At 40.4% G+C, this 13,251-nt stretch overlaps 3 protein-coding genes across 3 annotated transcripts; 1 reads left to right on the top strand and 2 right to left on the bottom strand.

Moving 5' to 3' along the window:
- The first annotated feature begins 911 nt into the window (after positions 1-911).
- LOC131885535 (dynein axonemal assembly factor 3-like) lies at positions 912-4,072 on the top strand. Its single transcript, XM_059233604.1, has 4 exons — positions 912-1,100; positions 1,367-1,845; positions 2,149-2,296; positions 2,824-4,072. Exons 1-4 carry the CDS (start codon positions 992-994, stop codon positions 3,438-3,440), a joined length of 1,353 nt encoding a protein of 450 aa, XP_059089587.1. The 5' UTR covers positions 912-991; the 3' UTR covers positions 3,441-4,072.
- LOC131882201 (facilitated trehalose transporter Tret1-like) lies at positions 3,579-4,358 on the bottom strand. The gene is made up of 2 exons (XM_059229311.1): positions 4,056-4,358; positions 3,579-3,959 (listed from the first exon to the last, which is right to left on the bottom strand). Exons 1-2 carry the CDS (start codon positions 4,356-4,358, stop codon positions 3,579-3,581), a joined length of 684 nt encoding a protein of 227 aa, XP_059085294.1.
- Positions 4,359-8,497: 4,139 nt separating this feature from the next.
- Positions 8,498-9,345, bottom strand: LOC131882804 (uncharacterized). Its single transcript, XM_059230073.1, has one exon. It carries the CDS (start codon positions 9,233-9,235, stop codon positions 8,702-8,704), a length of 534 nt encoding a protein of 177 aa, XP_059086056.1. The 5' UTR covers positions 9,236-9,345; the 3' UTR covers positions 8,498-8,701.
- Between the last annotated feature and the right edge of the window lie 3,906 nt (positions 9,346-13,251).

Below are 13,251 nucleotides of genomic sequence, written 5' to 3'. Positions count from 1 at the left end.
GTTTCGATGGTTGGGTGGAACATCCCTGGGCCTCCTCTTGAGGATGATGAAGATAACGGCTGACTCCATCCACTCTGGTGCAAACAAAGAAGAATGAAGGGTGTTGCTGAATGGATGTTGGAGGAGTGAATGACTGGGCTTAGGTCCGGAGAAGTGAAGTTGGGAGGGAGAAACCCCAGATCTTGAAGAGGCTGCTTTCATCTTCTTGAAGGCCATGTTCAACGTGAGTTCCTTAAAACGCTTCAAAAGGGGAATTCAGAATTTTGAAACAGAAGCAAAAAAAAAATATTTGCGGTATCATATTGCAATTAACGCATGGTCGTGCAAGTGGTTTACTTCTTTTGTTGGTACTAGCGACTTTGCTTCAATTAGGGTCGATTAACATGCCCTACTCATATTGGGCCCAACTTCGTTGCAATTAAGAATGATTCATGGTTACCGAGAGGGATTGCCAATCGCATGCGAGAAGTGTCTCCGAGCGAATGACAAAAAAATCAGCTTTGTTAGCGCAAGGATTAGTCAATGGGGATGAGTATGCAGAATAATTTCCAGATCGTGCAAACATGCAAGCAACGTTCAATTGCATTACCAATTTAGTGGCAATTAGGTCAACTAACGGAATTTGAGATCACGCTCCAACAGATTTGACTGTTTTCATGTCTGCTACGAGTATGTTCATCAACCAGGCGAGACTAGTGATAAATGTCAAGATGATTGGCACTCCAGTCTAGAATATTCCAACCATCACGGATCCGAAATTAGCGTCAACACCCTTCAATTCGATCAATTCAATTACGTTGTGAATTGGCAGGTGAAAAAAACAACAACTTGTTTTCACCAGCCTCGAGCCCTTCCTTTCCTTTTATCCTTCAAATTCCGAGTTCTTTTGTACCAACACAGGTACAGTTTTCCATGGCTACACGTTCGTGCTTGAAAGTTCTAGTCATTGATCAAACATCAGGTTCCTGGATTCAAAAAGAAAACAATCGCCATGTCTGAAGTTTCGGATGTGGATATGGGAGCTCTCCAGGCAGGACTGGGCGGAATCACATGGTGGGGCTTTAGCCCAACGACGGGCGTTCTCTCGGACTTGCCGAAAGGTACGTTGGATCATGGCCAAGAAAACTTTGATTAGGTTCCCAACCAGAAATGAAGGAGGGCAGTGTTCGTTCGCTGTTCACCCTTCAATGCTAATGGATCCAACGCTTTTGGTTGAGAGCAATCACTCAAGCATGAAATAGACAAGTGGCATCTTCTCGAAAGAGAGCGAGAGCGAGAGAGAGAGAGAGAGAGAATCGAAAGGAATTTCGAGGAGGAGCACTTCACTGATCCATCGATCACGTTATATCCTCGAGACCAATTACAGATGAGGGATGCAACCACGTTCTTTTGGTGGGATCAGGCGATGGCCGACACATCTTGGACTTCTTGCTGGGGCCAGATTCGGACTCTGGTCAGGTGAACTTTTACGTGTTGGAACAAAACGTGGCCTTGTATGCACGTCAGTTACTTTTTCTGGCCATATGGAGGCACGCAGAGGCCTCTGATAAGGCCAAAATATTCATGGAAACCTTCGGCAATCTCCGTGTCTCATCCAAGACCGCTCATGCTATTCGTAGCTGGAGTGCAAAACTGGAACAATGGGTCCATGAGAGACCAACAGGGGACACAAATGGCTCCTTCTTATCGGGCGTGGCTCTGGGAAAACTGAAATCTAAAGAACGTGATGATCTAGCAGATGTCTTCAAACATTGGAAACAGTTCCCCACCGAATACGAAGATGCAGCATCTGGATTTTGGGAGGAACGGACGCGACGACTCCTTTTGGATCAATTTGGAGCCAGGGTATGTACATACGTACAGCGTACGTGTATCATACGTAAGAGAATTGGGATGTCATCATTCAAACGGGACACAAATTTCACTAAGCCATAATTGGATAGTGTGGGCACATAATCCATTATATGGTACGAACCCACTACACACACACTCAGCACCATCCAGGGTAGAATTATACGTACATAGGTAGAGTGGTTGTCACGGGTTTATGATGGCGGAAATCTTCCAGCTAGCTCCCACGTTCAGCTAAGCAGGAAGTAAACTATAAGTTGCTCGTTTTTTCTTCATCCATCTATATGTGCTACGAAGGAAGGTGTAATAGATATGGATTACCGTCTCCGTTTAGTGGAACGAGGAGGATCTATCATATCTTTGCTGGAGTACTCGGACTGGAGACTCTCGGGAAATGCATTCATATTTGACGAGGAAAAAGACCAAGGGGAGGAGATGAACAAAAGTAAGTACCCCAAGTAAGTACGGCCGATGGAATGGAGAGAAAAAAATATTCAGTTAGTAACGAAAGATCAATAATTTGAAACACCGCCAAGTTTTTTCGTGGCAGCTTTTCCCTGCAAAATAATCGATCTTTTCTTTGACAAAGCTCTGATTTTCAATGTTTTATTGACATAATATAATCTAACTTGAGCAAACAATATAATTTTCAATTTTTGATTGCAAATAACGTGTCGTATATCGTGCATAAACTATGTAGAGACTAGAACAACCGAACAATGGAACAGGAAAGTAAACACGACAAAACGTGGCAAAAATTCAGTACCCGAAATTTGATTTTGAAATACGTATTTCTTTACATCTGTTTATTTGATGAGGAAACGTAAACACCTAATTCTGTTGTTGGCTTCGGTAACCAAGGGTAAGTACTACATATCCGTATTTGATCGTTCCTTGCCACAAGCCATTCTCATCTTGCATAAGTGGATAAAATGAGATGGAAGATAGATGATTTTTCTCCATATTCCCCAGCTCAAACCAATCCGACCTTAATCTCCAGTCTTTTGGTCAAGGATCCATCAAGCCGGAAGAAGGTTCCTCAATACGGATTCTGGGGGGATATTGTGACGGGGCCATTTTTTTCCTTCGGCTACCCAAGCAGTACCCAACCACTCGCCTCTTCAATAGATTTGACCCAAACTAGATTGAAGCGAACTGCCACCAGCAAAACACTCAATTACTTTCAATCCCGACTGGATTCCCGTGCCACATTGAGGACGGAGTCCTCGGCACCTCAACCACACACAATCACTTTCCTTCCCGTTTCCAGCGGAGAAAAGGACCTCTTGGTCAAAAGCAAATATCATCAGAAGTTCGACAAAATCTTCATCGGATGCAGTGTGGCCCATTTCTTGGACAAAGCTCTTTTTCTGAACTTGAAGAACTCACAAAGGGGATCAGAATTGGCCGTGGAAAGTCCTCGCTATTTGTTGCATTTGGCGTACGAGGTCGAGCAAAAGTTCAAGGAGCAACTAATTTGTATCTTGAAGGAATACGAGGACACTCACATTTGCCGTCTGGTTGACGGGGAGAACGAAGAGCAACAATCACCAGCGGCTGTAATACGAGTAAAGGTTGTGCCCAAGTAAAGCAAGCTCCACGCTCAGTAAATCGTTCTTCTACATACATCATACTAAGGACCATAAGAAATATACATGCGGCATGATAAGTTCCGTCTTCTGAATTGTGCCGTTCATTGAAGAGGTTGAAGCAAAAGGTAGGGTCGCTCAGAGCTCATCCAAATCGATCTCCATGGTCTTCACAGATTCCTGGTGATGAATGGTTTTTGGAGCTGGACATCCCTCGATAGAGTCATTCAATGTGTCAATGGGCTTGGTTTCGGGGACAAGAAACTGGACAAAGATTGCACCCATGGCACAGCAGCAGGCATGGAACAAAAACAACCCATTCAGACCCATGGTTGAGGTCATGGCAGGAAATTGCTTCAATAAGATGAACACTGATCCATAACGAAACAGCATCGCCAGCGAGTTCCCCATGTTCCGAATTGCATCGGGCAAGAGCTCACCCATCATTGTGTAAGGCACTGATCCGATGCCGCAGCCATAAAAGAAGCTGTACAAGCAAATGCTGATGGCAGGCAAAAACTGGAAAAGATGGTTCGAAAAATATCTCAAAATGGAAACAGAGACCATTAGAAAACCCTAAGAGTCATACATCAACGAGTTGACAAGTTTACTTACCTGGAACAATAAAAAGCTGTGCTCAGGAAACCTCTCTCCAAGGTCGTGATGAGACATGCCCAATGCGAGAAGCAAAGACGCGATTGTGATGCCGATTGATGCATAGAGAAAGTGGGTTTTCCGACGCGTGTGCTTCACCAAAAATGGGGCCACTATGAAGCCCAGGTTGAAACCACACTGATGGAGGACACTGATCAGATTCTCATTCATGGAGAAGTGGGCCATTTGAGCGATGAGGATGATGTAGTTATACACTGTATCCGAACCCGAAAACGATTGGATCAGCATCAGGACACATACCATGCTCATATACTTGAAATTATGCCAGGTCAATCGCTTTCCCAGCGATACAACCCATGAATCATGAGATAAATGGGTTGCCAGGTGTGCCTTAAGACAGGCCATTTCCAGGAGCGCAATCTCTTTGTCTCTCCATAGATTGATGAGATTCTCTTTGGCTTGAGGCTCTTTTCGTCTTTCCAGCAGGAAAACCGGGCTCTCAGGCACTTTGAAGATACAAAGACAGAAAATCAAGCACGGAACAGCACATGTGAACGGCATCCAAGGGTAGGGAACCACCCAACCAAGCACGAGACTGAACAAATTGCCACAGTTGAGAGAAAAAATGTTCCACGCCGCTAAGGCCGATCGATGGCGTGGAATGGCACTCTCGTGGAGAAATAAATAAGAGGTGGGTAATCCAAGACCCGAGCCAAAGCCGCACAGAATGCGGCCAACCAAAAGGAAATGGGCGGACCATGCCACGTGAAGCGCCATGAGCCCTAGCAGGACGAAGTTATTAGCCACAAAAAGGCACAATCGACGGCCAAGCAAAGATGACATCAACCCACTGAAAAGGCTGCCGAGGACAATGAATATGGACAATAGGCTAACTGAAATCAGGAAGGCACGGTGTTTCAGCAGAATGTAGGCAGATCAAAAGACCTCTTGCGTAACCTACCAAACCATGATCCAATCTCAATATCTAATTTAATAAATGAGTGGTCCAATTGATGAGCGGGGAGGGCAATGGTTCCATAAGTCAATTGAGTGCCGGCCACAAAGGCTGGAATCAGCTCCACACAATAAACCGCGTACTTTAGAAAATACGGTTCATTATTTCAATGTAAAGCAACGAGAACACAACTGACCAAAGCATTACCAATCTGTAATTTGGTGCGGGTTGAGCTGGACAAGATTTTTCGTTACTTTTAGCAAGTCTTGAGCTCAATGGTGGACAGAAAAGGTCATCTTCTGCCTTATCGACTATAGGTTCTTCCGTTTGGTCCAGTTCATCCACCTCGTTCAAATTGGAAAGACACACCAATGGTTCTTCTCTGTTGTTCATGTTGGAACTGAATCACTTCCCAATTGTCAGATTGCGACAATCGATCCGTGTTTTGGAACTCAATGTGCTAGTAGTCGTAGAAGTTGGTGTTGGATTTGAACTCGAAATCCAATTCGTTTTTGTAATGTTCATTAACCCTGGGTTAAAAAGCTAACAATGTCACTTAGTGGAGATTATCGCTACTTCCAAGGCAGGTCTTTCCTGGGTTTGCCCTAAGCGATTACTGAAAGAGGGAACAAAACCTTTGTTCGAGTTCTCACGATATATAGTACAAAGACATTCGACGATGAACGTCAGATATCGATTGAATAATTCAGTGGTTGGGCCGACAACTCGCACGGAACCTTGACATTCAGCTTTTGAAATGTCCTCAATTCATTTCCTTTTTTTGGTTTGGTTAATTGCATATTCTGATTGTTTCCGAAATTGTACAAATAAATCCGAATCTAGAGTGTTTCTTCATTTTTTTTTAATATTGCATTTCCATACTGGGCTTGTGATTTACACATTTTCCTACACCCGAGCCTTGTCTTAAGCCATCTTTCATCGAGCACTTCATAATTTTGTAACCACGAGGCAAGCCTTCACGTCATTTCATTTTCAATTTGGCAAATGTACACCGTGTGTCGTTAAGGTTACTCCTTGTTGGCCTAATTAGGGCAATATCATTGACCTCATTGTAATTGTGTCATCAAAGACGTCGAGTTTAGCCCTTGTTTCAGGAACCGCTTTTGAGGGTCAATCAGCGTGTCAAAACAAAGCAGTTATTGTCGTACCTGGTTCGATCCATGAATATTTAAGGAAACCAATTGAGCAAATTTGACCATGCAAGGTCTCATTGTAATGAACTTTTTGTTAGTTCGAAAACATGATGTAACAATCACTACATTAGTGAATTGTAAAGAAATGAAAATGTCTATTTAACAAAAAAAAAACACAGGGTGTCCAAAAGTATAAAGCAGAGCATGAAAAAATTTAAACAGAAAAAGTTGAGGCATGAAAATAGATGCGCCCACATAAGAACGGCACGAAAAGTATTGTAAGCTGTACGACGCAAAAACACTTCTGTTCCAAAAAATAATTGATTCGCTTCTTGGCCCAAAACGGAAATATCTGGACCACTCTGTTTGGATTTCGTCATCTTGGTTTAATAAGTCATTTATTCTTCTTCTGGTTCTATCATGTCTTTAATTGATCCCCTCCTAATTCGAACGTTTCGATGATGTATCGTACAGGGTATTTGTCATAGTCTTCTGGCTGTGCCATTCTCTGACACTTCGTCCAGATAAAGTTTGATTGCTTGGGAGTGTGACGCCCCAGACTCTGATGTCAAAGGGGGTTCTACTGATCTAAATAGAAGTAGGTATCCTTTTTGCTTTCGTTCGCATTAAGCGAACTAAGGCTTGAGTTATTCTCTGCTGGTGTTGCCTCATTCTAATTTTTACCCCATACCTATGTCTGAGACAAACAAATGTGTTGTGAGTGTTTTTTTTATTGGTATGGTGTACTTTTGCTCAATAAACATTTCAATAATCTATTGGTTGAGGGAAACATCAAACACATTTGGCATGTTACTTGGTCGCAAATTCATACGAAAAAGGCTTTTCAACCACACGTGCATGTACAACAGGCTACGTGTTCAGTTAAAACATGATGAAAAACATATAAAATACTATTTCACATTTGGGCATCACCTGGAAAATTTGTTGAAATTCGATGAAAAGAATCTTTGACGATTGATCGATTGTACAGGGTGAACGGGATAAAGTGTTACAAACAAAAGCATCTATTGCCGCTATGAAAATTGCTCTAAATACACCAGATTCTGGATTTAGGCTCTTCGATAAATTCCCTTTCAGTGTAAAAAAGATTAGTCAAATTATTCGCTCTTGACAAAAAATATGCACAGAAAACACCCACTGTCAGCCTCACCTCTGGAACGCTCTGTACTGTCCCTAGAAATGACTTGCTGACCTTGGCTTCCGTACGTCGAAAGCTGTTGTTAAAAAAATGTTGCAATGGTTTCAATGCAAAGCCAATACCGTCGGCAATCGGGGCACCAATTTTGAAAGTAAATGGTTCAATCATATAGTCACTGTTGCCAAAGCAAATTCTGTAACACCTTATAAAATCCACCCTGTAATAAAATATTCAGTGATACACAACTACAAGTAGCATGTGAACGATTATAGTCCATACGATAGTTGCGACATATATTTTCTAAAAGGGAAATGGTTGTAGCGCAGTTGATTAACGCGCGACCGAGCTATGCTCGGGTTCATAGGTTCGATCCTAGGTCTCCCCTCCCCCCCTGCAGTGGATCATTGCCTCGAACGGCGGACCCTGAACCCTAAATGGGACAGCATATATATGTAACATTGAACAAATTGTAAAACTATTGTGGTCCAATGAGAAGCAGAATCTCGCAATAAAGACTTTAGTAAAAAAAAAGTGTACAGTGAACGAAACAAAGTGTCGCCCCTTCGGAGAGGTCTTACGATAAAGCATGCTCATTTAGAGGGAAATATACAAATAGAGGATCGAGTCCGGACAGACCGACACCAAATTGTAAGCGGTACTTTTGTAATCCTTCAGACCTCTCACTACATATGCGAATCATCTGAATTGCATTTGAACAGCTCTATGAAAAAAAGACACAAATGTCCCATTCCTTATGCCTATTCCTTATATCAGTCTATTGAAATTTGTTACAATATCCATAAAGAACGATTGTTGAACTGAACGGAAGTATCATAAGAAAAATAACCAGAGCAATCACATATCGCATGCTCGGCTAATTATACAGTTCAACACACGAACTACCCACTTTTTGTAGATAATCACAATTTCTATCACACTGCCTAAGCTCCTTTTTGAGTCAGTACATGGTGATGGAGTGGTTGTCAAAATGGACAATGAAAAAGTAAGAGCTACAAATTGTATGTTTATTTTGGACACACATTTAAGTTATATATGAGAAACATTTCGTTGAACTCGGTACAACTATCTAAGATGAAGGAAGGCAAAGATAAGCATTCACAATTTGTTGTCTATGCTGATCAGCCCGGAGTGAGTGAGAAGTGTGTATAGCACATTGAATTTCACTCCACCACCCTAAGCATAGATGGATAACAACATCTGCCCTCTATGAATCAAAATTTGATTGATTCTTGTCGGACTCAAACAGAGATTCCATGTTGCTTCACCCGTTCTTTAAAAGAAGGGAAGGGGCGGTGCGATCCAGGAACAAATGATGGAAGTGAGGCCGTTGATGATTTAAGTTGCAGAGTGGCAGAGTTTAATGACACTTGCCATAACCAGAGGATCCATAACCGTGCTTGCACTTGCAGTAATCACAATGACAGTATTCCCCCTCCATGGATCCGTAGCAGTACTTCTTGCCGTATCCCTTCTTGCCGTAACCTCCGCAATGGATGTGACCTTTTTCGCACTTGCAGTAATGACAAGAGCAGTACGAGCCTTTGACGATGCAGGCCGTACCATGGGCCTTGTGTCCATGACCATGACCGTGCCCATGACCGTGTCCATGACCAGCCTCCGCCCCGCTAGGTTGATCCAGTATGAGGATCATAAACACCACCACAGCCACGGTGCATGTCATCAGGTTTTTACTTCGGAAAGACATGTTCATTGGAGGCACTTGACTCGTGAAAATCACTGGGAATTTAGAATCGCTATGTGTTTTCACTGGAAGGCCCCAGATGAACTGATGATCTTCCACTTTGCATTGCTGGTATTTATACCCTACGTCTATTTTCGAGGGTGGATTGGCGAGGGCGATCATTCTGAATGCATTTTGCTTAAACGGCATCGTGATTTTCAGCGCACTAGCCCTGAAGTAAAAGGTTATTCAGCGTGATGATGAGGCCTTCTAAGCCTCTGATAGACTTTTGAAGAAAAACACTTCTTATTTTTCTTTCTTATCTGCATTTCCGTCAATTCAGGAAGATAGTCCCCAATTTCTTTATGGAGCTTTTGTATGCTCAGGCCCAACTATCGAGTGTGGTTCACAAATGGAATTTAATGTTTTGGACATTTATCTGAATTAGTTTTTATCTATTTTAAAACAGAAATCACAAGATAGATCAAACTAGTTTTAGTATTGCTCAGAGTTTGTCACTTGATAATTGATTAAGCGTTGTAAGATATTACAGTTTTCACCAATTAGCTTGCGCTGACGGGCTATAGATAAAATGTTAGACTTTGTTCAAATGATTTAGATTTCAACCTTTCCTTTTTGAGTCATCGTTGAGTTAACACGAATTAGCATCCCCGGGATAATTTACACAACCCCCACCACTAATAAAAGAGCTATTAAACTGATTCACTTTTTCATAAACACAAGAATCCCCTTTTTTATGGAAAAAGCTCGCGAGCCATTTTTAACCAGTTAGAGCCCAGAAAGACTTGCTGGGAGCAAGTCCAATTTTAAGGATTTTTTACAACTCCACAGTACAAAAAAGTGCCTCAAAGGTCATTCAAAATCAATGACAATGGCTCATAATCCAATTAGATGGATGCAAGGATAGCTTTTTGTATACATTTCGATTGTCTGCGTTGTCAATTCTCAAATGCCAAAGTTTTAAGTCGCATTTTTCTTCGTGTACTTTTTTTTCTTTTTTCGTTTAATCATAAATAAATATATTGAATGAAATATATTTCACTTATGTGAATAGTTTCTAAACTCGTCATCGATCAGCATCATCAGTTTTTTTTTCCTTTGCATTTGTAGTATTTCGTCATTATGTATTTAACAGATGCTTGATCAGTTTGAAAATCTAAAAGCTCCGCTTTGTCTTACAATTGGTCGAATAAACAATTTTTGAGGTAATGCCCCCAAAATTTTTTTTTTGCAATGCATGAAATATATGGATTCTTTCGCTTTATGACAAGACTCTTAAAGACGATTGATCAACTGATCATTAATGTGATGAATAGGGCCGGCCAAAAGTTGCATTCTGCATATTGAGCAAATTTTGCAAAAAAATGCACATTCGAGATTTCTCTGCAAATTTTGCAAATTTAAGAGCAATAATTTACATATTCTGCAATATATTGTGCATTTTGAGCCATTTCAGCAAAAAATATAAAATATTTGTGAATAATTTTCAAGAATTCTGGTCAATTTTAGAAAAATATATGAAATTTTATTGCCTGATATTTTTTTTTAAATCTCTTTAACAAAAATTAATTTTTGTACTTTCATGGCTTTTTATTCCATTCATCTTAAATAGCTATTTTTATCTGAATTCAATGTGATGGGGTTTTCACACAAGGATATATTTCGGAATTATTAAAACATTGCACTCGGTCGTCTTGTGCTCATATCTGGTGTCTTTTCAAATCAAGTTGAAACCAACGTGATTTCACACGGGCACACAAAAGGCGGGAACTGACGAAACAAATAAATTGAGTATCAAATCAACCTCATATTAAAGGAAGGATCAAGGACACACATTTTAACAGTTTCAAAATTCAACATTGAAGGAAGCCAAAGAGTAGCAAGTGCTTCATTGTTTCGACTAGCCTTGATATTTTGGAGAGCTCAAAACTGTGAACCTTTACATTTATTGCAATTGATTATTAAAACCTGGTTGAGAAAAAGCTAATGGATATTTTTGAAAATGTATTGTAAAAGATACCTCCTGCACCTACTTGAAATACTGCATTGTCCCAATCTTCTAGGTTTGTCGCAATAAAGTAGTTGCTCTCTAATTCTCACATTATTCCTGCTTGTCCTGTTGGCAAAAGCTCAAGCTTTTCCTGAAAATACAACTAGAATCTCCATACTTTACACACAAAAGAGAAAATATACAAATATTTGCATTTTAGAGGTCTCTTCACCAGAGGAACCAAATTTCATCTAGAAACCTGCCTGGTTCAGGGTATTAATTTGGGGGTCCAAGTTAGAGGACAACTTTGAGGGCTTTTGTTTTTTAAGATTTTGAAATAATGAAATGTATTGAAACCTTTGGTAATTGCTTCAAACTTTTACAAAATTAGTTTCACGTTGGTTTTATACCTATGTGTCTTTTTTGCTTTTAAACAGGCTCATGTCTTTGCAGTTGAGAATTTTTCTTCTTACGGAAAAAGGTATAACGTGCTTTCAAAATTTTTTGTTAGTGATTATTTGGCCCTCAAAATTTGGTATCAATAAATACCATATTTATCTTCAAGTTTTGGCCGGCCTTAGTGATGAAGCACGTTAGATAATTTCAATAAAATGCATCATTTTGTCTCCGACTAAATCCACTCCATCAAACGCTGAAAAATATGAAGAGCACTATTAAGCTCCATAACTCCCACCTCTAAGAGGCTGCAAATTAAAAAAATGGAATCGACGAATAATTACACAACTGGTCAAATTAAAGACATTACTTTAGCCATTCCTTAATTGTTGAAGTGCTAACAAGGGTCTGTAATCCTACTAAGTCACGTAGTAATCAGGCGAAGCAATTCGAATGTAGACGAACAAATACCTTTCTTGTAGTCTGTGAATGCCATGAAAAGAAGCAACGTCTCCAACCACTCAATTAGGGCTAAAAGCTAGTCCTTAAAACATAACTCATGTCTTTAGAGATTTTCTGTCAACAAATCGGTTGTCGCAGGTGTCGACAAGCATTCAGCACTTGGTCAAGGACATTATTCATAGCGGTCCTAGCAGAACAGACGAGGGTTTCATGAACAAAAACCCAATGGTAGGACTACTAGGGATTTGGAATTTCCATTTCCCTTATCGAAATTCTCCTACACCGACTAAATTTCCTACTTTTACCCGAAGATAGTGTATGGAAAGATATTTACGCAACTTCTAAAAGCGGTAAAAGATATCCTGACTGGGCAATGATGGTGTTTGCTCTATGTGAATGGCTCGGATACTCATAAGTGTAACTACGTTTTCCCGCTATATTGCGAATCCCCACGATTTCAAGAGGACCAAAAATGTCGATGAAGCTATGATAGAACGATGCTTTGACGATTTCTTGTATCAGAAGGGGTGCTGCCACTTGGGTCTGACATCTTTGGCAACCAAACTCTCTGTCCCCTCGTACCCAATACTTCTGTTGAAGAAGTCCAAGTAGTTAGTTTCTTTTGATATTGTTTCATTGTGAGGTTGATGAGTGGAACCTTGGGGCAAATCACAATTGGATATTTCTGAATGTTGTCCACCACAGCAGAAGCAATACGTCAGCTTGCTCAAATAATGCCGACCTCTTCCAAGAACAACGAAAGCTGAAGCTATCTTGACGAACTGGAAAAAATATCTCCCTTCCCATCTACGCATACACTGCTTCAAATGGAGCATCAAATGTTTCAAGTCAAGCTTGGTTGATCAAATCATCCAAGGTTAATGAAAATGTTTGGTCTGTTGTTCCATGTTGGATTCGACTACTCTCAAGCCTCTCAAAATCATTCGGATCAATACAATTATGCATTTGAAGATCATTGTCTTTGATTGCCGTTATTCTGACATCACATTTTTATTGATAAAAAAGGATCACTGCAAATCAACATTTGTTAAAGGAGAAAACTTGACGTTGGTCATGTCAAAACGATCTGAAGGGTTCAATGTCAGGTTTTTAGCCTATCTCCTTTCTTTACTAAAAAGTAGTGCCCATTCTTTTAAGCACAAGAGTGAATGTTCGATCGAAAAAAAGCTCCATTTTTTGAAAATGTCTTCTCAATTTAAGATTCACTCTTTGCTTTGAAGAATTAGTGTCAGTTTTCCTAACTTCACAGAAGTAGCATGGTTCTTAAGCTACATGAAATGTTTTGAAATCAAATCGTGTAATATTTTATATCTGCAAGTTAAAATGTACTGTAAAT

Source organism: Tigriopus californicus, chromosome 1 (genome assembly GCF_007210705.1).
Source record: "Tigriopus californicus strain San Diego chromosome 1, Tcal_SD_v2.1, whole genome shotgun sequence".
NCBI lineage: Eukaryota > Metazoa > Arthropoda > Copepoda > Harpacticoida > Harpacticidae > Tigriopus > Tigriopus californicus.
Note: the sequence above shows the minus strand (reverse complement) of the source record. Positions and strands in the feature narration are given on the sequence as shown.